This window comes from Centruroides sculpturatus, unplaced genomic scaffold (genome assembly GCF_000671375.1).
Source record: "Centruroides sculpturatus isolate CEXI.00-Female unplaced genomic scaffold, Cexi_2.0 scaffold198, whole genome shotgun sequence".
In the NCBI taxonomy this organism is placed as follows: domain Eukaryota; kingdom Metazoa; phylum Arthropoda; class Arachnida; order Scorpiones; family Buthidae; genus Centruroides; species Centruroides sculpturatus.
Window position 1 is genome coordinate 314,401 of NW_019384454.1, and position 27,799 is coordinate 342,199.

A 27,799-nucleotide genomic window follows, 5' to 3' on the forward strand; every position below is an offset into this window, starting at 1 on the left:
CAAAATACGTATAATTTTTTGGGAATAATCCATATAACCTATGCTATAAACAAAAAATTGTAGGATTACTTACCGAGTGTGCACCATTCGACGACGCCATTGTTTAAACTTGTTTTCATCGCGGAGCGGCGCATCAAATGGCGGGCGCGTTTCTTGATAAGTTATTTTTCTGCGAAAAATTCGCTGAACTTTGGAGACATCATTAATATAAATCTAATTTTTATGGCCGTTAAATAATAAATGGTTTTTAGTAGGTCCGCTGCTCGTTTAAACTCAACGGTTTGTGCAATATCCGCTATTGGTCTAGATTCGACCAATCCTGTCGCGACATGAGTCGGCGATGACATTTTACCGTATTATACAAATCTCTTTTAGCATGTTTATACGAATACTGTCGCAATTTTTTTGCCGTTATATAGGAATCCGCATTATATGAATCCGTTTTATAGGGATCTACTGTAGTCGTTCAAAATTGACTTGGGTAGGAAGCAGTGCAGTAAAACATGAGCTGCATTTTGTATTTTGAAAAAAGTCTAAAATAACAGCATCAACGGCTTTTAAAAGTTTTTAAATTTTTTAAACTATATATCCAGAAAATTACTTTACGTACTGTACAGTACTTACTACGTAAAGTAACTTACTAGATTCGTTTTTTGAAACTTACTAGATATTTTTATCACATTGCGTCATGGCTGCATTAATAAGCACCACAACGCGTTGTGATATTTTTACATTGCCAAATCGCGTTTTTGTTGATTGAGAGGTTGCAGCCGAAGTTTTCATTCCGCTCGACGTTCCAAATGCCATTGTCAAACTTCTAGGCTACAGGAAGGCGGCGCTGAACGTCCGACGTTCACATTTTCGCGTTGAAAACTTCGGCCGCAACCTCGCTAATATTATTTTGAAACGTTTGATTTACTAACCACATCTATAATAATAGTTATTTTTTTAACCTTTTTAAATATTATTATATCAGAATTATATTTTTACTAATTAATTATAAGAGTATATTGAAATTTAAAATTTTATTATTAACAAGGAATGGCTTCAGGTGGCGCTTTATTAACTGAGAACGAAGGGAGTTGTGTATAAATTGGCAAGTGGAAAAGTACGAATTAACCTAATCTTTGTTTTTAACTAAATTGTCATCATGTGAGTTTGATCGAGTTTCAAATGTTATGATTTTATATGTAAAGTGTTTCTTTGTATCAATGTGCAAGTTAATGAATAGTATAAATAAAACATTTTGAGCTACCTTATCAGATTAGGATAATATGGAGTTATAAAACAGCTGAATATAAAGCTAAATCATGCAATTTATCATAAAACTCGAGGAATAATAAACAGAAACTACTTTAAGCTATAAAGTTTAGATGTATTTGTTGTTTTTACTTATTGGTACTTTTGATATAATTTTAAATGATGTAACATTGAATCGTTTAGATTATAAACGACTCTTATCTTTGTTATTGAATTCCTCACATTCTCCTTGGCCTTATCAAATTAAACACTATTCTTAAAAGAATTCTTTGTTGTTTTTGGTAGAAAGCAGTATAAAAAATACTCTATCACAAATTTACATGAGTGTTATACTTTTTCTGTATTTCATTTATTGATATTCATTCAATAATTATAAGATTTATTAGAACTGTAATTTGTTTTAGGATTTCTTGTAGCTTGTGTTAGGATTAATATTATTAATCAGTGTTTATGATGTTTGTTTATATTTTCATTAGCAGTTTATATGTGTACTAAACATTTTATGGTGCTTTCTAAAAAAATTTTAGACACAAATTTTGTCAAAATTTCCATTTTTTTTCTTCCATATTGAAAGAAAAGTATATTTTTTAAATAAAAGTTGCTCAAAAAATAATTATCGTATGCATTTTTCAATTTTCATTCATTATGTTTTGCACACAGATTTCTGTTTATGTTCATTATGCTGTTTTATTCATATTTATTAATTTTTTTTATTTTGGATACATTATCTTTAATATTTGTGAATAAGAAATTTGAACAGTATTATTTTAGAAAATAAATACAAAATTAAAAGGTTATAACCTTTTTTTTCTGTTTATGATGCAAATGACAACCAATTTCAATGTACTGAAATTAAACTAGAATTATATTACTAGAAAGATATTTTTGATGTTTACACTTTGTAATTTTTTTCAGTTATTTTCATTAGAGTTGTCAGATTTTTATTTTTGTACATAAGCCACTTCACATATTCCCATAATCACTAGAGTTGTTTACTGAATGGCCAGACATTTGGATTGTCAACATTACAGCTGTTGGTGATATCTCCATTCTGTGCAGCTTGTTAAGCTTTAGAACAGTTTAATTGCATTTAACATTAGCTGTGGCCTCTAGAAAAAAGATATGAATATCAATAGTATGAAGGATAAACACCATTCCAAATTTAAGTTTCTAGCAGGCCATGGTAGAAGGACACTTATAAACAAGATATGAGAATAGAGACAAGTTACATATAAATTGTCCAGGATGTGTACCTGTATAAATTGTCCAGGATGTGTACCAGGATGTAAATTTTATGTTTGTTTTATTTTATTTTATTTTATTTTTTGTTTTGTTGTCAGTTTTTAATTTACAAAGATGAATTAAATGAAAACTGAAAAATATAATAAACCTTTTGATTACTTTAGTATATAGCCAAGATACGAGAATAGAGACAAGTTACATATAAATTGTCCAGGATGTGTACCTAGATCTGGCAAAACTTAATCCTGTAAGGCTTTTGAATCAAAGATGCCAGAAAATTAGCAATTGATTATACCATCATGGTAGTGTTGTCTAAACTAATATTTTATTGGAATTGTTGATTTTGGTTCAGTTGTATTTACTGATGAAATTCTTACAAAAGTTAACTGAAGATTTTTAATAGTAGTTTAGTACCTTACATAGATCCTGTTGCTAATATCCCTTTTAATATGAGTTATATATACACTGGTGTTTAAGATTAAAGCAACAAGCACAAAATTTGTATAAAATCAACACCTTGAAATGTGAGTAGTTGAAACTTACAGCAAAGTGTCACAATGTCTTTCACATAATCCCACAAAAAGAAATCTAGTAGGGTTATGTTGAGTGATCTAAGGAGTCTGGGTGTTAGTCTCCATTGCCAATCTTTCATACAGAAAATACTGTCAAGCAACCTACACAAGCATCATAAAAATATTTTGAGTTCATCTTGTCCTTTATCACAAGCTGCATTTTGATATACTACTTTGTTTTCTTAATGGAATTTTATACTATAGATCTTTCTTGGACACTATGTATTTTATCCATTCAGTAATATAATATGAAAGATATGATACACAAAAATGTTCTTTTCTCTGTCTAAAAAAGCATAGAATTGCATTTTAGAAAAATTACTAGGTTAGTCTGTGGACTACCTGGCACTTGCATGCAGTGGTCTAAGGACTAGACTTTAAGAACTATGATATAAATGATAATCAAATGCTAGGAATATTGAACATTCTGTTAAATGTATATTCTTACTATATATAAAACTTATATATTCAACTTATAGATTTTAAAGTTATATTCTATCACATTTTTTAAGCCAATTTAAAAAGAAAGTCGTAGACAATGGTCTTTCTTCATTTTATTGTTAAGGTGTAGGGATAAGGAATGTATTACATGCCTATCCAAACTATCACATAATTTGTCCATCATGAAGCATACAGTAGTTAAAGTAATATGACAATCACTAAATAAATTACAATATCAAATTATCTAAAAATAAAAATTCAAAATAAAAAAAATACTTCTGATGCTATAAACGTTTTTTTTTTTAGATTTTTTTATGGAATATAGTGGAGTATAATTTTGCCCCATCTATAAGAGCATGCTCTTATATGCATAGAAATACAGTATAGGTTTCACACACCATCATCTAACCCACCTGATCTAACCTTATCTTTTAACAAAAATCTTTCCTCTTTTAATTAAACTTGTTTTTGATTGTTAGACAATTTTCTGTGTTGAGTGTCACTACAGATAGGTTGAAAGAACTTGAAATTACTAAGATGATAAACTAGACTGGAAAATCAGCTTTTTTAAATGAATATAATAGTTGTATGTATTTATTTATGTATGTATGTATGTATGTTTGTTTTATTTTATTTTATTTTTTGTTTTGTTGTCAGTTTTTAATTTACAAAGATGAATTAAATGAAAACTGAAAAATATAATAAACCTTTTGATTACTTTAGTATATAGCCAAAAGCCCGTAGATTTAGTTTGTTTTTATAGTGAAAAACCCCTACTATCAATCTTCAATACAATCTACATATTCAATACATATCCTACAACAAGTCAGAAACTCCTAGATTCCACAGGAATCTAGGAGTTTCTTAAGCTGTCTTATTGCTTTATGACCATTTACCACCTGTTTAACTTCATTGGCACTGAAATGTCAACTCCACCAGCCATTTTTTAAATGTCCAAAAGTATGATAATCAAGCAAATGTGAAAGAATTGGTAACACTTCAAAATTCATATCTCAAATAAAGTTAATGGTGAGTATATCATGTGAAATCTTCCATTGTCAAACTGTAGTGTCATACCAATGGATAAACAATGTTGTTGTTCAAATTTCTAGTTTCAGGTAATGTAGCAACTCATCATTGTATCTTTCCTGTTCATTGTTGTTTTTGGACTTTTTAAAATACCTTGCATCATTTCAGTTCTGATGAAGTTAAACAGGCAGTGCATAAATGGTTCCACAACAAGATCTTTTCTTCTGTGGAATCGAGAAGTTAATGACTCATTGAAGAACCTGCTGAACGTCAGGAAGTTCCATTGAAGAATGATGATAGTGGTTTTTGGCTATGTAAGCAATCAAAGTGTTTATTATACTTTTCTCAGTTTTTATTTGACCCATTGTTGTATTTTTTATAATGTAAATTTACTTTATTTCTGAAATATAATTTTAGCAAGTATCATATTCTTTCTGTATGTTTTGGCAAGAATTTCTAAAACACAATTTAATATCTGTATTGTGATTTAATTAATAATTATAAAGTAACACATACATTTTCAAGTACTGAAAGTTTATCTAATTATTTTGATTAATACTTATAATGAAGATGGCAGGATTTTTCACAAAGCTAAATAATTTCCCAAGTAAATGTTTTGAATGTAAGTTGAAATTTATAATAAGTCTGTTCAAGAAAATCTTCAACATAAGATATATTTTATCAGTAATAAGTTTGCTGTTGTATATCGACCACATCTTATTACTGAGAGACTTTGTTTATTATGGTGAACAAACGTTTTCAACCCACTCAAGGGGGTCATCCTCAGGTTATTGATGTTACATGAACTTTTACAATCGTTCTTTAACAATTGTTCTTATTGAAACTCAAGGATTTTAAATTTGTTTCTTCTGATTCTATGTCACGACTTGGTGCATTTATAGACACTTGGCAAATAATTCCATCACCTACATTTACTTCTTACAGAAACGCGTTTCGGGTTTTCGCCCCTCTTCAGTCTGTTACGTCGATAGTTGTGACTTGTGTGTCCGTACTTCCCGCTCCCTTCCCCTCCCCTCTTTTTTCCCGACTTGNTTTCCCGGGATATTTTCCGGGTTAAAAAAACAACCGGGATCCTGGGATCCCGGGATCCCGTTTCAGAAACCCTAGTATAAAACCTATACACCAGGGATGGCCAACACGTAGACCGCGGTCGATCGGTCGACCGCAAAGGTTTTGAAAGTAGCCCGAGAAGCTAAAGTTGAACAATTTGCTTTCACTTAAATTAATGTTTAAAAATCTTAATTTGATAATTTATTCTTACAATAATAGACTGTCTGTACTCATACTGTTTGTATTTATCTCAATGAACAATGCAAATAAATGTTAACGCATGCGCATATAAATGGCAATCGCATAAAAATCATGTGTCAGACAGTAACGTGACATATTCATAGTCGCTCGCAGACTATATTTTACCGAAAAAGTAGCCCCTAAGGGATAAAAGTTTGGCCACACCTGCTATACACAAATTAACAGTGATCACCTTTATCTATCGTTTGACCAGAAAATGGCGACCTATTATCCTGTAACACATTCTCGACCAATCCTCGATAGTTAGTAATGGCAAAAGCATGTCGTTACTTTTATATCTAGAACTTTATCGTTTTCGAGGATTGTAGAGTTATCTATGATGAAACCACTAGCCCCATCTAGTGGCCTCCTCGAAGTCTAACATTTTTGGTTTCATGAATTTTTCGTAGGGTATACAGTAGTGCCTCGTACTTCGAATTTAATTAATTTAATTCATTCTTAGATGCCGTTTGAACTCCGAAACAATAGTTTGCCCTTTTTCACTGAAATTTTATTAGAGTCTGAAACAATTTTTCCATTAGAAATAATGGAAAGCGAATTAATCCATTCTGAAATCCTAAACAATACTCATTTCGATAAACTTAAAACAGCAAATACACATAATTTAAGATAAAAATAACAGAATTAAATGACCTATTAATAAATTAAAACGCGAAAACAATGAATAAAACACGTAAATAATGTATAATAAAATGAAAATTGTATTTGCTGGTCGCACACCGTGATTAAAATAGACCACTCTGTACAGATATGATATACTTTATACTATATGTATAAAAATTTTCCTCTTGTTTTTAGAAAAATATCTGTAGTTATTTATAATTAATTGTATAATTTTCAATGCAAAAAAATGTACATACAGAATATATTATTAAATTTTTAATTTTTGTTTGTATATTGCTCCAAACTTTCTATAAATAATTTATATTAAATGATTATTAATAGAAAAAACATTGAAGAATTAAAAATACAGTACTGTATACAGAAAAATTTTTTTAATTTTAAATTTATTTTAAAATACTGTGACTATTTGGTACAAGAATAAGAGAGTGAAATTCATAATTTAAAGTTAAATATAATACATAAATTACGAATAAAAATTGAGTGTTTTAAAATATTCTTATACTATAAAAAATTCATAATACAAAGCTATTTTGCCAAACAAGTTTGCCAAAATCTAAAAATCCGGACGGGTCGAAAAATCTTTAGGAATTTTTCGGGTGTTGTCCTACCGGATATGCTGGCCCCGCCCCTCACCACCCAGCCAACCCATTGTGGGCCTGACCGAATCCATAATGGGCTTGCTAAAAGAGTCTCTCTTAGTGCCCACAGAGCCGAAAGACTTTTAAAAAAAAAAAGCTCTATGATTAAGGTGCTGGACACCGTATTTACGGAATTTTCGTTCGCCTTCCGTAATTTTAGTTTTTTTTCTTTTTTATGTGTAACATAATTATTTTATCATATCATTAGCATTATTATTACTATTATTATTCTTCACGTTTAAAGTCTATAGAATAAGAAATTTAAGAATCGTGACATCATTTCTTGTTTAGTGAAAACGAAGTCTTTATAGATTTAACTCATTTATGTCGTTAAAAATTTTTATTTCTTCATATTTATTTGCACATCCGATGGTATTGTTATATTTGAAGTGTAACAAAAGTCTCTCCGAAATTTTTATGAATGACAGAAGAGTATGTAGACGACCAAAAAAGAAGTGGAGAGACAGTAAAAACAGTAAAAAGATTGAACGAAATTTAATTAAGGAAAATGTGTTCTCAAAAAGAAAAAAAACTAGCCTCCACTAAGTCCTCTTTCAAGTTAGCGCTGAAGTGAGATTTGATTGAAAATATAGTCGATCCCCCTATAACGCGGTAGATACGTTTCACTTTTTATGAAATTCACGTTCTACGAGTCCTTAAATACATGAGCCAATCACAGCCCGGCACGTGTGCAGTTTACGGACTACGGCTATTTGAACGGTTTCCTTCCATAAAATTAATAGATTCTAGACTAATTTGATTCAACATTTCCAACATACGTTTAATTTTTTGGAAATAATCCATATAACCTATGCTATAAACAAAAAATTGTAGGATTACTTACCGAGTGTGCACCATTCGACGACGCCATTGTTTAAGCTTGTTTTCATCGCGGAGCGGCGCATCAAATGGCGGGCGCGTTTCTTGATAAGTTATTTTTCTGCGAAAAATTCGCTGAACTTTGGAGACATCATTAATATAAATCTAATTTTTATGGCCGTTAAATAATAAATGGTTTTTAGTAGGTCCGCTGCTCGTTTAAACTCAACGGTTTGTGCAATATCCGCTATTGGTCTAGATTCGACCAATCCTGTCGCGACATGAGTCGGTGATGACATTTTACCGTATTATACAAATCTCTTTTAGCGTGTTTATACGAATACTGTCGCAATTTTTTTGCCGTTATATAGGAATCCGCATTATATGAACCCGTTTTATAGGGATCTACTGTAGTCGTTCAAAATTGACTTGGGTAGGAAGCAGTGCAGTAAAACATGAGCTGCATTTTGTATTTTGAAAAAAGTCTAAAATAACAGCATCAACGGCTTTTAAAAGTTTTTAAATTTTTTAAACTATATATCCAGAAAATTACTTTACGTACTGTACAGTACTTACTACGTAAAGTAACTTACTAGATTCGTTTTTTGAAACTTACTAGATATTTTTATCACATTGCGTCATGGCTGCATTAATAAGCACCACAACGCGTTGTGATATTTTTACATTGCCAAATCGCGTTTTTGTTGATTGAGAGGTTGCAGCCGAAGTTTTCATTCCGCTCGACGTTCCAAATGCCATTGTCAAACTTCTAGGCTACAGGAAGGCGGCGCTGAACGTCCGACGTTCACATTTTCGCGTTGAAAACTTCGGCCGCAACCTCGCTAATATTATTTTGAAACGTTTGATTTACTAACCACATCTATAATAATAGTTATTTTTTTAACCTTTTTAAATATTATTATATCAGAATTATATTTTTACTAATTAATTATAAGAGTATATTGAAATTTAAAATTTTATTATTAACAAGGAATGGCTTCAGGTGGCGCTTTATTAACTGAGAACGAAGGGAGTTGTGTATAAATTGGCAAGTGGAAAAGTACGAATTAACCTAATCTTTGTTTTTAACTAAATTGTCATCATGTGAGTTTGATCGAGTTTCAAATGTTATGATTTTATATGTAAAGTGTTTCTTTGTATCAATGTGCAAGTTAATGAATAGTATAAATAAAACATTTTGAGCTACCTTATCAGATTAGGATAATATGGAGTTATAAAACAGCTGAATATAAAGCTAAATCATGCAATTTATCATAAAACTCGAGGAATAATAAACAGAAACTACTTTAAGCTATAAAGTTTAGATGTATTTGTTGTTTTTACTTATTGGTACTTTTGTTATAATTTTAAATGATGTAACATTGAATCGTTTAGATTATAAACGACTCTTATCTTTGTTATTGAATTCCTCACATTCTCCTTGGCCTTATCAAATTAAACACTATTCTTAAAAGAATTCTTTGTTGTTTTTGGTAGAAAGCAGTATAAAAAATACTCTATCACAAATTTACATGAGTGTTATACTTTTTCTGTATTTCATTTATTGATATTCATTCAATAATTATAAGATTTATTAGAACTGTAATTTGTTTTAGGATTTCTTGTAGCTTGTGTTAGGATTTATATTATTAATCAGTGTTTATGATGTTTGTTTATATTTTCATTAGCAGTTTATATGTGTACTAAACATTTTATGGTGCTTTCTAAAAAAATTTTAGACACAAATTTTGTCAAAATTTCCATTTTCTTCCATATTGAAAGAAAAGTATATTTTTTAAATAAAAGTTGCTCAAAAAATAATTATCGTATGCATTTTTCAATTTTCATTCATTATGTTTTGCACACAGATTTCTGTTTATGTTCATTATGCTGTTTTATTCATATTTATTAATTTTTTTTATTTTGGATACATTATCTTTAATATTTGTGAATAAGAAATTTGAACAGTATTATTTTAGAAAATAAATACAAAATTAAAAGGTTATAACCTTTTTTTTCTGTTTATGATGCAAATGACAACCAATTTCAATGTACTGAAATTAAACTAGAATTATATTACTAGAAAGATATTTTTGATGTTTACACTTTGTAATTTTTTTCAGTTATTTTCATTAGAGTTGTCAGATTTTTATTTTTGTACATAAGCCACTTCACATATTCCCATAATCACTAGAGTTGTTTACTGAATGGCCAGACATTTGGATTGTCAACATTACAGCTGTTGGTGATATCTCCATTCTGTGCAGCTTGTTAAGCTTTAGAACAGTTTAATTGCATTTAACATTAGCTGTGGCCTCTAGAAAAAAGATATGAATATCAATAGTATGAAGGATAAACACCATTCCAAATTTAAGTTTCTAGCAGGCCATGGTAGAAGGACACTTATAAACAAGATATGAGAATAGAGACAAGTTACATATAAATTGTCCAGGATGTGTACCTGTATAAATTGTCCAGGATGTGTACCAGGATGTAAATTTTATGTTTGTTTTATTTTATTTTATTTTATTTTTTGTTTTGTTGTCAGTTTTTAATTTACAAAGATGAATTAAATGAAAACTGAAAAATATAATAAACCTTTTGATTACTTTAGTATATAGCCAAGATACGAGAATAGAGACAAGTTACATATAAATTGTCCAGGATGTGTACCTAGATCTGGCAAAACTTAATCCTGTAAGGCTTTTGAATCAAAGATGCCAGAAAATTAGCAATTGATTATACCATCATGGTAGTGTTGTCTAAACTAATATTTTATTGGAATTGTTGATTTTGGTTCAGTTGTATTTACTGATGAAATTCTTACAAAAGTTAACTGAAGATTTTTAATAGTAGTTTAGTACCTTACATAGATCCTGTTGCTAATATCCCTTTTAATATGAGTTATATATACACTGGTGTTTAAGATTAAAGCAACAAGCACAAAATTTGTATAAAATCAACACCTTGAAATGTGAGTAGTTGAAACTTACAGCAAAGTGTCACAATGTCTTTCACATAATCCCACAAAAAGAAATCTAGTAGGGTTATGTTGAGTGATCTAAGGAGTCTGGGTGTTAGTCTCCATTGCCAATCTTTCATACAGAAAATACTGTCAAGCAACCTACACAAGCATCATAAAAATATTTTGAGTTCATCTTGTCCTTTATCACAAGCTGCATTTTGATATACTACTTTGTTTTCTTAATGGAATTTTATACTATAGATCTTTCTTGGACACTATGTATTTTATCCATTCAGTAATATAATATGAAAGATATGATACACAAAAATGTTCTTTTCTCTGTCTAAAAAAGCATAGAATTGCATTTTAGAAAAATTACTAGGTTAGTCTGTGGACTACCTGGCACTTGCATGCAGTGGTCTAAGGACTAGACTTTAAGAACTATGATATAAATGATAATCAAATGCTAGGAATATTGAACATTCTGTTAAATGTATATTCTTACTATATATAAAACTTATATATTCAACTTATAGATTTTAAAGTTATATTCTATCACATTTTTTAAGCCAATTTAAAAAGAAAGTCGTAGACAATGGTCTTTCTTCATTTTATTGTTAAGGTGTAGGGATAAGGAATGTATNACATTTACTTCTTACAGAAACGCGTTTCGGGCTTTCGCCCCTCTTCAGTCTGTTACGTCGATAGTTGTGACTTGTGTGTCCGTACTTCCCGCTCCCTTCCCCTCCCCTCTTTTCCCGACTTGACGGACTCCCCCGCATGCCTCGTAATTTGTAACATTACCCTTCTCCGAGTGTTGCACACAGCCTCGCCTGCGACTGTATAAACATTCTATTTTATTTTAATAATTGAAGCCAGTTTTTATGGATGTCGATGCTAAGGTTCTTGTTGATATTATTTTTGTCTATAGTAATTTCGTAGCTTTCTTTGAATTTTCTTTTGTACCAATTTTTTTCTTTGTGTACTATTGTTGCATCCTTTTTATCTATTTTGCAGTTGTGGGTCGTGCAGTGTTCGTGCAGTGGGTCGTGCATTTTAAATTTGATAAGAACTGTTGTTAAAGAACAATTGTAAAAGTTCGTGTAACATCAATAACCTGAGGATGACCCCTTGAGTGGGTTGAAAACGTTTGTTCAACATAATCAACGAAGTCTCACAATAATAAGGTGTGGTTGATATACAATATTCAAAGAATCTGAGTGTAGTTTTAAGTTAATAAGTTTACTTTCAGAATATTGTTACTGAGATAAGATACTTCTGAATTTAATTATACAGCAAAAAGTGATCTCAACTTATTAATTTAAAATTAGAATTGGAAATTTTTAGCTTTTTCAAATTCAATTTTAATCAAATTTATTTCTCCAACATTTTTAACTCATACAAATAATAATAAAATTAGTATCTAATCATATTATTTTCCTGAATACTTAAATATTTCAAAGTGATAAAGAAGAGGAGTTTCAAAAATATTTTCATATAGGACTGTATATCATGTGATAGAGACCCGATATTATTTGATCCTCCCAAAAAATATAATATTAAAATAGTTATAAACAAGATATGAGAATAGAGACAAGTTACATATAAATTGTCCAGGATGTGTACCTGTATAAATTGTCCAGGATGTGTACCAGGATGTAAATTTTATGTTTGTTTTATTTTATTTTATTTTATTTTTTGTTTTGTTGTCAGTTTTTAATTTACAAAGATGAATTAAATGAAAACTGAAAAATATAATAAACCTTTTGATTACTTTAGTATATAGCCAAGATACGAGAATAGAGACAAGTTACATATAAATTGTCCAGGATGTGTACCTAGATCTGGCAAAACTTAATCCTGTAAGGCTTTTGAATCAAAGATGCCAGAAAATTAGCAATTGATTATACCATCATGGTAGTGTTGTCTAAACTAATATTTTATTGGAATTGTTGATTTTGGTTCAGTTGTATTTACTGATGAAATTCTTACAAAAGTTAACTGAAGATTTTTAATAGTAGTTTAGTACCTTACATAGATCCTGTTGCTAATATCCCTTTTAATATGAGTTATATATACACTGGTGTTTAAGATTAAAGCAACAAGCACAAAATTTGTATAAAATCAACACCTTGAAATGTGAGTAGTTGAAACTTACAGCAAAGTGTCACAATGTCTTTCACATAATCCCACAAAAAGAAATCTAGTAGGGTTATGTTGAGTGATCTAAGGAGTCTGGGTGTTAGTCTCCATTGCCAATCTTTCATACAGAAAATACTGTCAAGCAACCTACACAAGCATCATAAAAATATTTTGAGTTCATCTTGTCCTTTATCACAAGCTGCATTTTGATATACTACTTTGTTTTCTTAATGGAATTTTATACTATAGATCTTTCTTGGACACTATGTATTTTATCCATTCAGTAATATAATATGAAAGATATGATACACAAAAATGTTCTTTTCTCTGTCTAAAAAAGCATAGAATTGCATTTTAGAAAAATTACTAGGTTAGTCTGTGGACTACCTGGCACTTGCATGCAGTGGTCTAAGGACTAGACTTTAAGAACTATGATATAAATGATAATCAAATGCTAGGAATATTGAACATTCTGTTAAATGTATATTCTTACTATATATAAAACTTATATATTCAACTTATAGATTTTAAAGTTATATTCTATCACATTTTTTAAGCCAATTTAAAAAGAAAGTCGTAGACAATGGTCTTTCTTCATTTTATTGTTAAGGTGTAGGGATAAGGAATGTATTACATGCCTATCCAAACTATCACATAATTTGTCCATCATGAAGCATACAGTAGTTAAAGTAATATGACAATCACTAAATAAATTACAATATCAAATTATCTAAAAATAAAAATTCAAAATAAAAAAAATACTTCTGATGCTATAAACGGTTTTTTTTTTAGATTTTTTTATGGAATATAGTGGAGTATAATTTTGCCCCATCTATAAGAGCATGCTCTTATATGCATAGAAATACAGTATAGGTTTCACACACCATCATCTAACCCATCTGATCTAACCTTATCTTTTAACAAAAATCTGTCCTCTTTTAATTAATGTTGTTTTTGATTGTTAGACAATTTTCTGTGTTGAGTGTCACTACAGATAGGTTGAAAGAACTTGAAATTACTAAGATGATAAACTAGACTGGAAAATCAGCTTTTTTAAATGAATATAATAGTTGTATGTATTTATTTATGTATGTATGTATGTATGTTTATTTTATTTTATTTTATTTTATTTTTTGTTTTGTTGTCAGTTTTTAATTTACAAAGATGAATTAAATGAAAACTGAAAAATATAATAAACCTTTTGATTACTTTAGTATATAGCCAAAAGCCCATAGATTTAGTTTGTGTATATAGTGAAAAACCCCTACTATCAATCTTCAATACAATCTACATNTAAGTAACAATGGAAGTGTCAACAATGGAAATGCTACGTAACAATGGAATTGTTAAGAGAAAGCGACGTGCAATACGCAGATGCAGTTTTTTTCGTTTTTGCGGGAAATCGAACATATTTTTAGACCCATCTAAAAATTCTCTAATTAGTCTGGAAACAAGGGGACCCAATTCTTGCATTCTGTGAAAACGGGTAAGGTTGACTGTAACGTAATAATCTTTATCTTAGTTATTGTTACTTTTGCCCGAGCAACGCCGGGCCCACCTGCTGGTATATATATATATATATACAGTGCTCTTTTACTAAAGATATTAATACCAGTATGCATGCATGTGTAGTTCTGCAACTATAGTTAAACTTAAGTTTAACTATAGTTGCAGAACTACAACCTGTAAACTTCCAAACTTGGAAGTTTACAGGTTGAATTTTAGATTTTATTTTTCTTTAGGAAAAATCTTTGTAAAGGTAAAGAATTTTGTCTAGTTTCAAAACATAAAAATAAAACTTAATTTAATTCTAAATTTTTTTTTTTTTAATTTAACATTTATTAGCATGCATGAGAAAATATGTCAACTTTGTAACAAGAAAAGATTCTAAAATTTAATCAACTGTGGAATTGCTGACATGTTTCATACTTTTGGTTAAAAGATTTTAAGTAAGATTCATTAATTAAGAAAAAATGTTCAGTCTTGAATGTAACTAATTATTTAGAAATAGTTTTTCATTTCTTTATTTAAATTCCTAATCTTTGTACATAAAACTTAATTTAAAAATTTTTTGCCTCCTTTTCTATCAAGTAAACTGTCTTAGCATTTAAAACAATCATGCATGATTTATTTATTTTTTTCACCTATAATACTATTCACTTTAATTATTTGCAAAATTAAATTTTAGAAACTTAATGGACTGCTGAAACTTCAGTTTATTACAGAGTATAGTACCTTCTTCGTCCTGGCCTATATCCCAGATTATTGGGGTTAGCCCGGAATGTCAATTTATGCCACGTTGGTTTCTCTCTAATTGTTTCTTCATCCACTCCACAGTCCAGCATATCTATTTTTACACATTCAATCCACCTCTTCTTAGGTCTTCCTCTACCTCTATCTCCCTGTACTTTCATATTTAGTGCCTTTTTTGTTACATGTTCCTCATTCCTTCTCACCAGATGTCCAAACCATGTCAGTCTGTGGCTTTTTATTTTTTGTGAGATAGATACTACGTTTAAACTTCCTCTGATGTAATCATTTCTAATCCTATCCATTCTTGTGACCCCACACATCCACCTCAGCATTCGCATCTCTGCCACATGCAATTGCTTCTCTTCGGTGGCTATCATCGGCCAGCACTCGCACCCATACATAAGCATGAGTCTGATGACAGTTTTATATATTAGCCCTCTTATTTTAAATGGCATGCGTTTGTCACAAGTTATTCCTGTCACCTGTTTCCACTTTAACCAACCTGCATTGATCCTCCTAGTAACCTCCCTATCAATGTTGCCATCTTTCTGGAGCAGAGATCCCAGATATCAGAATTCAGTACTTTCTGGCAATGGTATTCCATTTAGTTTTAACACACCAATACCAGGGAGACCGTCAAAATTACAGAACATATACACCGTCTTGGTTTGGCTGATTTTCAGTCCCTCATTTTCCACCACTTGTTGCCATTTGTTTAGCCGTCTCTGTAATTCTTCCCTGCCCTCATCAATGAGGACTATGTGATCTGCAAAAAGCACACACCAGGGTACGTCCTCTTATACAGCAGATGTTATCACATCCATAACTAATAGGAAGAGGTATGGGCTGAGTGCTGACCCCTGATTACAGAGTAGAGAGAGAGAGTACAGAGTAGGGTTTCTCATTTCCCGGGAAATTTGCCTCCAGCGGGATTACGGGAAAAATAATTTCTTTTCCCGGGATCCCGGGATGAGGTAGTAAAATAGAATTTTATATGAATAAAAAAGATCATACAGGAATATCATAAATTTGAATAATTTAATTTATTTTCTAGTAAGTAACTAAAAGTGTAGGGCCAATCTCACCCATACGGACACGTTAGACTCAATTAATTTATATTCTCCTACATTATAAGATGAAAGTAAAATAAAGCGTTTCATTGGGAGTTTTAATGATTATGAAAAAAAATACTATTTTACTTCTAAAGATGAAATAAAAAATAAACTAAAGTGCGATGAGTGATATTTACTTTCAGCAAGTCTCCGCTGTTCAATGATGCGCAAACACAATACATAGATATTACATGAACTAACAAGTAGAGACTTGTAAAACATAGGTAATAATATGCAGCAAGAAACCTCCAGAAACCTCTCTCTTAGGTGAGTCTTCAAGATGCAACTTTTCGTATAATAAATAATAGAAAGAAAACCTTACATGGTAAATTATTATTGAAATGCGAGATTTCCCGGGAAAATTAAATTTCCCAGGATTTTTCTCATAGGGAATAAACGGCGAGAATCCCGGGAAAGAAACCCTAGTACAGAGTATAGTACCTATCAGCAATAAAGACAGAATTGTAACATATTATTAATAATATGTTTAATAGTGTAAAATTTATGTCATAAATAAATATTAGATTAAAAATTTATAATAATTATAAATAAAAGGAATTAAGGGGAATGGAAAACCTGAAGTGGGGCTTCCTTGGGATCCTGAACGAGCTGTATTATATTATTTATTAATTAGTTTATATTTATTTTATTATAATGTAGTTTACCTTTGCATATCAGTGCTGATCAATATGTTTAATTTTAATCAACTCTATATCACACTGTCAACACTATAATGTAATTAAACATCAAAACTGTGACAGAGGCAACTGTGTTGATATTTTACAGCTGTGTTTTTCAACCTTTATCTCACGTCACACTTGAACCTATAATTAAATTTCTGCAGCACAAATTTCCTTGGAATAAATCACATGATTTAAAGTTGTGTTTGTAAACATTCTGTCATCATATTACTTGCCACTTAACCTAATTATTTTTGTCTATATTTTTTATGAATTAAATAAAACAGTATTATTTTTCCTTAAAATAGCAGTAACTTACAACAATAGTCATTTAAATTAATAATTTTCATTTACATAAGAAAAGCAATTAACATTAAGTCTTAATTTACATTTAACAGTGGCATGATAATTGCCTTTAGAAACCTGCCCAACATTCTGCTATTTCTAAGTTAAAATAATTTGAACTAACTATGGACAATTATAGATACATTTTTGATTAAAAGAAAATTTCATTTTAAATGAAATAATCCAGTGTTATGCACATATAATTTTGCTTGTGAATATATATTTTTTTACATTATGTAAATGTTTATTTATTATAACAATGAAAACCTTGTATAATCAATTTAAAGAGGATTTAATTTTGATTTACAGTAGACCCCCCCTATAAACGGGTCATATAATACGGCAAAAAAATTGCAATCGTATTCGTATAAACATGCTAAAAGAGATTTGTATAATACAGTAAAATGTCATCGCCGACTCGTTTCGCGATAGACTTGGTTGAATCTAGACCAATAGTGGATATTGCACAAACTGTTGAGTTTAAACGAGCAGTGGACCTACTAAAAACCATTTATTATTTAATGGCCATAAAAATTAGATTTATATTAATGATGTCTCCAAAGTTCAGTAAATTTTTCGCAGAAAAATAACTTATCAGGAAACACGCACCTGCCGTTCGATGCACCGCTCCACGGCGAAAACAAGCTTAAGCAATGGCGTTGTCGAACGGTGCACACTCAGTAAGTAATCCTACAATTTTTTGTTTATAGCATAGTTTATATGGATTATTTCCAAAAAATTATGTGTTTTGGAAATGTTGAGTCAAATTAGTCTAGAATCGATTAATTTTATGGAAGGAAACCTTTCAAACAGCCGTAGTCCCTAAACTGTACACATGCCGGGCTGTGATTGGCTCATGTATTTAAGTGATTGTAAAACACGTAATTCATATAAAATGGAACGTATCTACCGTATTATAGGGGGTTCTACTGTATTATTCTTTGGTCTTTTGAAAATAATTTAATAACCTTCAAAAATTTTCACAGCACACCTGCGATCCTCTCATGTCTCATGCTCAACTGTGGCATACCAGTGTGTCACGGTTGAAAATCACTGTTTTACATTGTTGAGTCCAACATAGCCATTAGGTTTACAAAACAAATTGATTAATTTTTGTATTAATAATGCATATAAATTTTTGAAATTTTGAATATCTGCAGAATTAAGTTATTAAAATTTTTCAGTATTAACAGCTTTAATAGCTGTTAATGCTGTTATTATGGTGTTGACCAGAAATTAAGTTGTAAGTCTACTTAAATATTAAATAGATATACAGTGGTGCATCGTATAACATACGCCTCGAACAACGGATTTTCTGCTTGGCTGTTACGTAACTGGAGCAACGGACTGGTTGCGAACAACGGACTTTCCGTTTGGCAGTTACATGAGGCGAACAACAGACTTTCTGCAAACAAGTGCGAATGATGTTTCCACTCTTTTGCTGTTGCCAATGACAATCTGCTATTTTTATAATATATTAGTATTATTAGTATATCTGAAGTACAGAGCTCCCGTTGGGATTCGGCTTGCTCCCTTGTTTATTACATATATCACCTCAGTGCAAGGTATTTACATTTATTCAAGTGTTGTTCAAATCATGGCTTCTAAAAAAACAAAGGTGATTTCAATTTTAATAAAACAAGAAATCACCAGAAGGAGTGATATGGATTTCTTTGTCAAATGGGGAGAGGTTCAGGAGTTACGAACACTCACTATCCAAACACAGCTGAGGCCAACAGGATCAATGATCTCTACAATGACACCATTGCCCATCATTTCCTACAGGTGTTGAAGAAGAGAGAGAAACAGACCACCTTGGACATGTTTTTCAAGAAACCAGCTGCCAAAAAACAAAGGATGGAACAAGAGGAGTTGACCACTTTGGACATGTTTTTCAAGAAGCAAGCTGCCAAAAAACAAAGGATGGAACAAGAGGAGTTGACCTTGCAAGCTCTGGTAGCCTCTCCTGAATCTGACTCTGATTAAAAAACAATAAAAAGAGACCTGCTGCAATCTGTATCTATATGAATGTGTGAAGAAAGTGTTCCTCCACATCCTCCTCACATCTGACTACCCGACATAATTGGTGACTACTCCAATTTCATTTTTTTTATGGTACAGTACAGTTATTTTATGGTACGGAACGAATTATATGTTTTAACATGTATTTCTATCGGAAAATGCATTTCATATAACGGACTTTTCATTTAACGGACGTGCACCTGGAACAGATTAAGTACGTTATATGAGGCACCACTGTATATTCCATGTAATTTTGAAACTTCCATCTTCTATGCAACATTAAAACATAACAATTATTTAAATAAATGTTTACATTTCGTTGTTTGCCATGAAAAATCTTCTAATGTGTTAATGAATGAATATAACTGAATTTTATTGAATATAAACCTATAAAGTGATGTTTTATATGCTCCAAAGTTTTTGTTTTGTAAAATCATCTAAAATAGTATCAAAATCCAGCTGGCTTGCTTCTTGACTCTCAATCGACATGATCACTAAACTGTTTAATCTATTCTGTAATTTGAAACTATTTTAAATATATAAATTATGATGTCCTGCAGGGCCCTTCCAAGTGTGGGGCCCGATTGGCGGAAATCGCTCCAATCGCTTCAAATCCGGCCCTCGCTGAAATAATTTTTTTGTGTAATTTTGATAAGTAATATCAATTGTGGCACGAAGATACAAACTTAGTCCACAAGAAGTCACACAGGGTGAAATCCTAGTAACTTTGGAGACCAGTGAAGGAGATGAAAGTGAGCTGATGCACAGTTCCAATCTGATGATGGAATAAATAGCTCTTCAGATCAAGGGTGAATCCTGACCAAAATTTTTGGGCATGCTGAAAGTTATAATAGGAATAATAGGCCTATCTCTAGCACTAAACAATAGGCAGAAACATTATTTGTTGTGAGTAAAAAAGTATGGACTATTATAAAGATTGTTATATCTACACATGAAATATATTATAAAGAAAAAGTATTAGAAATTTATGACGATAATTCAATTTTTGTGGGCCATTGACACTGGGGGCCCAGGGCTTAAGCCCTATTAATTCTTATGTAGATCCGCCCCTGTACACAGTACATGTATGTTGACTGGGTACTGCAAGCTTTTGATACAATCTGACCATATTAAATGCTTCGAATGATGTCATGCGTGCGCACTTGTTTGCTGTGGAAAACCTCCACACAAGCAAGCAATCCAGTTCCTGCAAGCATCTCACTGACTTAAAATGGCTAGCCACTAGCTGCCAATATAAAAGGAAACACAAATGATAAAAGAGTTTACACATTAGAATAAATTATTATTGGCATATTTGTTCTCATATAAAAATATATTGACAGTCAAAACTTTCTCTTAAGCATGCAGTGCATGCTAAGCAATCCTAGAGAATTCGCCCCTGCTTCAGATAGATCTGCATATTACAATGGTATTGGAGAAGGGTTCAATCTTGTTGGAAAATCAAGTCAATTAATTGCTTTTTGAAATGTCTTTGCAAACTTAGGGACCCAGAAACATTTTCAGATTTTGATTCTACCTATCAGACATCTGAAAATGTTTGTGCAATTTTGAGAAATTGTAACCACAAGTTTTCAAAGTTGACTGTGTTCTTGGCTATACTCCTAACAGCTACTCTATCCTCTACAAATAAAATTAGATCTGGAGTTGTGAATATTAATTATTTCATCAGTAATTAGTAATGTATAAATTTCACTACATAATAACTTTTAACAAATATTTTCATTTATCTGTGAACATCTCATGAACTGAAATTTGTACATTTATGTTTTTAGCAGAATGATATTTTTACAAAATGACACATTGGAGCATGACAAGTCTTCAAGGATTTTTATTCTTTAGCAGAATCAGATGAATAAATTAGTCATGCTCAAAGAACTTAAGTTTGAGTCCAGATCAAGCCCATATAAATATTTACAGATGATCTGGTTTGGGTGTATTGGTCTGTTGCTCATCACTTAGTTATTTCATTGCGGGCTTGGTTGAACTCATAATAGTTATGAAATAAAAATTATCTTTATGATCATAAAATGGTAAAAGTGTAAAATAATCCTGTAATGATTCATGTTGATTGAAGATTTTATGCCACTTATTATTTTATTTCATATCAATGAGCATTGTTGCAATTATGCATTTTTAAAAAGTTTAAAACATTTCAAAGTTGGAACAGTTCCTCAAATTAGAAACTCATTTAGTCCTTTACAGTTTAGTTTAAAAATTATTTATGGTAGTTTTTCTCAATAGTTAAAATCTAATTTGTGAAATTGAGTTTTTTGATATTTGATATCCTAGATGGATTTTTGCCTTTGATTTTATACACACATTCCAAGACTGTTCCAGATAAACAGAATGTTAGATCACTTGAATTAGCAGTATTATTAATAGCTAGATGTCTTAATTAATTAATTTTTTTATTTATAAAGGCAGGAGTATAGTAGTTTGCTTTTTTCAGCTCCTCCAATTAATGAATTGATATAATCTCTTAATTTTCAATTTTTATTTTATCAGCTACATTATTTACTAAACTTTAAGTTATTTTGTAATATTTTATTATTCTAAAGTTCCTCTTATAAAAAGTATTTTAATAAATATCTTAATATATATTGTTGCAACCTTCCGTATTTGTTGCTCATTCGAATGTAAGAAGAAATTTTCTAAATTAATGTATCTTTTTTTAATAACAAACTTATTATAAATTTAATCTGCTTCATATACAATAAAAAAACTACTATATGTATAAACAAAAACTATTAAAAATAGTGAATAAAAGTTTAATGATTTGCCAAAAAATTATTTTAAAAATCACTATAAAATCAAAATATTACAAAGTCTATCATATAAATCTTAAAACTGTATTGTTTGAGTATTTGCATTTCCTGCATTATTAATCATGAAAAGAATTTTTGTCAGAAAATTACAGTTGTTATGTGAAAAGCGTTAATTGTTATGTTTTTAAACTTGATTCAAATTTATAAATAAATGAAAGAATTAATTTTTATTTTAATCTATAAAATAATTAGTAATTAACATTCAAGATATAAATCCTAATACAAACTATACATATTTATTCAAATAGAAATTAAGTAAGAAAAAGTTTCTTTTAATCCCAGATGGGTTTAAAAAAAATGAACTTTTATTTCATGTTTTGATAAACGTTGGAATGTTGTAACTCAATGCTTCTCAAACTTTAAAATTGCAATTACAGTAAGACCCTGCATAATGCGCGGGAACGTTCCTAGATGACAAAGCGCTAAACAAAACAGCATTAAACAAAGTCATTTTAACATAGTAAATAGGGAAAGGGGAATATACACTCAAAAGTAAACAGATTTTACTTTAATTTTAAGTTATTTTTATATTAATTTGCATAATAATATATGTTAAATAACACACAAATATATGCACACAGAAATGTAGAATTCATTTTTTGTGATAAAGGTCCTAGGCCTTCTGATAATATTCTTGATTTTTTTACAATGTCATTTTATTTATACATATTTACAATGTCTAGTGTCATTTGTCATTTTTTTCCCTTTTCTCAAGCAAATGTCAGTAGCAAGAGATTGCTTTCAAAATGTCTCGTCTTGCTTTTGCTCTCCTTTCAAAATCTAATCTGAATCATTCGCTGCAATGATTTTGGTTATAATTTTCAAACTTTTACTAAGGAAATCTGTAGAGAAATTCTTTAGGTTCTTCATTTTCAGAATCACTATTTTCCAGTTCTATATGAATTCCTTGTTCTGCCAGTTCTTGAAGGTTGTCATTGGTAAGGCTCTCACCAGAAACTTGCAGAAACCAGAAACTTAACTCCTCAATATTCTGCTCATCTACATCTCCTAGTCTTGCTGTATCAATTAGGTTGACAATTTGGTCGACCTACAATTGGCTCTTCAAGAATCCTTGGATACTTCTGGCCATAACTTCTTCTACACTCTGTTCATGCATTTATCAGTTAATTCTTGCCAAGCAAAGTTGATATTGCCTATGGCATCCATGATGTTATATTTTTTCTGAAATTGCACCAAACAAATATAGATTTAAAAAAAAATGACAAATACCATCTTTTGCCGATTGGTTTGTGTTTGGGAATAATTGTATTATATATGAATCAATGAAATATCACGATAATTTGAATAAGCGCAAATTTTGAGGTTTTCTTTAGGTTTCGAGCAGACCATGTTATATTGAATCAGCATTAAGTGGGATCTTACTATAAATTTCTAGAATGACAAACTGCATGATCTACCTAGTTTTAATGGATATAAGGGAGAAATTTTTCAATTTAATTAAATTAAATTTATTTTTTATTGTATTACTGAATATAAACTGATCTATTATAAGATGTGCAAGCATTGGTTTGCAGCCCACTATTTTGGAAACACTACTCTTACTACTTAAGATATTAAGATGCAATTACCTTTCTAATAAAACAGCTTTACCCTTAAAAACACTGATAAAATTGTATTTTTTTCTGTTTCAGTATCTTTGAATGGCTGTAGTAATTATATTTTATTTACTAACAATATTAACTGTTCACTTAGTTTATGGAGAAAAATTTTTCTCATTTTGAGATTGAAAAAAGTCTGAAATTATTAAAAATAAATAAATAAGATTTGCAAGATTTCTATAAGTGAAGAAATGTATCATTGAAAACAGTTTAAAAAATTTGGTATGTTGAAATAGTTTTCAAATGTTTATGAAACAATTTAGCACAGTTACACAGTGCTGTTCACTACACTCTATATCAGTGCTGTTAATTGATGATTTATAAAAAAATTTTTATGACTTATTGTCAGAACTGTTAAATATTAAAGGCATTCAGGTTGTTTATCCTTAATGATTACTTTCAACACATTTATTGTAAATTTTCTATTTTCATAACTACAAATTATTATTATTGATAGATATTACATTAGTAGTTACTAAAACAATTGAAGCATAGATGTTGGACAGCATTTCTCTAGATCAAAGCTTCCCAACACTGTTGATCACTAAAGAGTCACTATTGACCCTTTAGGGGTTGATAAAAGTTTGAGAGGTGGATTGTTAAAACTTTTCCAATAAAAACAAAAATTGTTAAAAAAGTATTAAAAATTTTACATAATTTTTTTTATCAAATAAATTTAGGAAGATATGAATTAAAAATTATGTAGGAGGACTTGCTTATATATAATAATGATGGAATCAGCAGAAAAAAATTTTTCTTAAAAAGTGGTCAGTCAATATATGAAAAGGTTAGGAATCCCTGCACTAAATATAAATCTTATTCTGTGTCATATTTAAAAATTTTTCCAACAAATTCTAATGTAAATTTGGCTCAATCTTCAGGATTTTTAAAAAGTTGAGATTGCAATGAAATGATTTCCATTAAATGGCAAAATCTAATTTTAATGACATTCATATTTTTATGAAAAGTGATGTGTGATGAAAGTATTATATAATAACATGAAAGAGAAGCATTGCAATAATTTGATTTTAAATTTAAAAAAGATTTTTTTTATCAGTTAGATAAACTTAATTGTTTTCATTATTATAATTTTATCATAAGTGTAGTTCATCACAGATTTAACAGAAAATAAAATTAAAATTGTCTTAAATATATATTCTTTTATTCAGTTTCTCAGTTGCAATTTAACTAATAAGACAGATGACATAAACAAAGATACTGGAATTAAATTTATAAGTAAGGCTTATATATTTACTTTTTATGTTCATTTTCTATACAAGTATAAAAGTATAACTGAGAGAATTTGAAATGAGATAGAATGTATTTCTTTTTTTCACTTTATTGCAAATTACATATTTTTATAATGTATGAATTAGAATGGACCTTTTTTCTTTAAACAAATTTAATAATTTAGTTATTTCATTTCTTTGTTTTAGTTTCATGGATTGTATAAAGATAACATTTGAGAAATTGGAAGTTGAAACAATTGTAAATGAAGTTATTTCTCCAACATGTGGCGGGGTATCTGTTTTCATAGGAACAACAAGGGATAATGAAGAAGGTAAAAAAGTTTTGGAACTACAATATGAAGCATATGATGCAATGGCATTAAAAGAAATGAGAAAAATAAGTAACGAAATGAGGCAAAAATGGCCAGTTAAAAATATTGCAATCGTTCATCGGAAGGGTACGGTACCAGTCGGTGAAGCCAGTGTTGTTGTTGCCGCATGTTCTGAACACAGAAGGGAAGCACAAGAAGCAGTCATGTGGTGCATGGATGCTTTGAAAGAAAAGGTACCAATATGGAAAAAGGAAATATATGAAGATGGTTGTACTTGGAAAGAAAATAAAGAATGCCCATGGACTAAATGAATTATTTACATATTTTTCTGTTTATTGTTCTTCAATCTTATAAGTAATTTGTTATGGTAAGATATATTTAGTGTTCATGCAGAATGTAAGTCATTTTAAATAGATGTTAAACTGATATTTAAGTTTTCAAAATGTGAGTCATATAAAATACTACTATTTTCAAACTAATTATTTATAAATTTTAATAATAATTTAAAATTGTATCTCAGGTTACATGTGTGTGCCAATTAAAACATATATATTTTTTATTTTTCATATTGCATACTCAATGCAATATATGAAAGGTCAGCACAACAAGCATTTTTGTAATGCTGTAATGGAGTCTTTCAAATATTTAAGAAATAATTTTGCATTTAGTAATAACATTACCAAGTTTGATTTGCACAAAAATTAATGTAAGGAAAGTTATTGCAATATTTTAAATGTTGTCTAAATTTTCTTATTTATTAAAATCGTTATTAGTCTAACTAGATTATAATTTGTTATAATTAAGTTATACATCAAAATTATATAAAAATCAAAATGAATTTGAAATTTTCGTTTTCATGTGAATGAATTAATTTTTTAGTAAAATTATAAAACGTGTTGTTGATTGATACAATAAATTTGTTTTATTCTATTATAAAAAAAGTTAATTTTAATGCTTTAAATTTATTCCTAATTAAACTTAATACTTAAGTACAGAATTACAGATACACTACATAAAAAAACTAGGAGAAAAGTCCCATGTTGCATGGGAAAAAAATAAGAATAATAAACATTAAGATTATTAGATTATTTCGTACTTCTAATTATTACCTTATACTCTTATTATACCTTATATTTTATTATAGTATTTAATTTACATAATTATAAAGGTTATCTTACATAAGGGTTTATCACACCAATTGTGACCAATCTAATACATTTAAAAAATTCTTTAAACTGTGTACAATAGAGGAATAAAGAATTTGAAAAATGTCTCAGATTGGTCATTTGGTATGATAAACCCTTATGTAAGATAACCTTTGTAATTATATAAATCAAATATTATAATTAGTGTTACAACGAATAGTATATTCGGCCTCAGGCCGAATACCGAATATTCGGCCAGGAGCGTGGCCGAATAGCCGAATATTCGGCCAAACTACTCCGCTTGATTAAGGCCCTGTACACACTAGGCGTTTTTCAACGAGCGTTTAGCGAAGCATGCGCACTGGCTCGGTTTGGAAATGGATGTGGAAGTGATTGCTTGTGTGTGGCTCCTCTATCGTCGCTATAAAAGACGACGGCGGAGGCAAAGAGAATTTTGGGTGCACCCAATATTACGAGATAGACTGACGCATGAAATGTTTGCGACGTTGTATCCAAAACTAAGACAAAATAAATTCAAGTTTTTTAATTCTTTTAAAATATCTATAAAATCCTTTGACGATGGTTGGTCTCTTTTAGATTTCATCAGTATCGAAATGATCGTTCTCCATTTCAGCACATATATCTCAAAGCGCTCGGCTGACGCACGCAAAACGTGCGATCGCATGTACGGTAACATGGCAGCACATATATCTCAAAGCGCCCGTAAAGCGCTCGCAAAACGCGCGTTTAACGCGCGCTTGGCTTTTGAGTGTGTAGGGCTACATAGAACTCTTGGTTCTTTTAAACGCGCGTTGAAAAACGCCTAGTGTGTACAGGGTCTAACGCACGTACGAAAATTGGCGCGCAAATAGCATTATGGCAAGGACCCTGCTCTCCATTGTACCGCTGTCACTACGCTTTGCCAATCGCGTTAATTCTCGACAGTTGTAGCGGACGGACAAGAGCGTCATGGAAGTATGTGATAAATGATATCATCAAATGTGAATAACAATGAAATGACCTATACGTGTAAATAACGGAAAAAGAACAGAGAAAGACCGCGAAGTGAAAATGTGAAAATAAATATGAAACTGAGTTGATAACATAATCGAACAAGTCGAAGCAGCTAATTGGCGCGAAATTTGCGGCCGT

At 30.2% G+C, this 27,799-nt stretch overlaps 1 protein-coding gene across 6 annotated transcripts; it reads left to right on the forward strand.

Moving 5' to 3' along the window:
- Positions 1 to 1,045: 1,045 nt before the first annotated feature.
- Positions 1,046 to 26,306, forward strand: LOC111620634 (molybdopterin synthase catalytic subunit-like). 6 transcript variants are annotated; one of them, XM_023362602.1, is made up of 3 exons: positions 1,046 to 1,152; positions 4,713 to 4,858; positions 25,378 to 26,306. In XM_023362602.1, the coding sequence occupies exon 3, from the start codon at positions 25,382 to 25,384 to the stop codon at positions 25,811 to 25,813; it is 432 nt and encodes a 143-aa protein (XP_023218370.1). In that variant the 5' UTR covers positions 1,046 to 1,152; positions 4,713 to 4,858; positions 25,378 to 25,381; the 3' UTR covers positions 25,814 to 26,306. The 6 variants fall into 6 exon arrangements, with proteins under 6 accessions (XP_023218370.1, XP_023218371.1, XP_023218369.1 ...); XM_023362603.1 differs by having other exon boundaries at positions 1,076 to 1,108; XM_023362601.1 differs by lacking the exons at positions 1,046 to 1,152; positions 4,713 to 4,858 and adding an exon at positions 8,950 to 9,061.
- Positions 26,307 to 27,799: the final 1,493 nt, after the last annotated feature.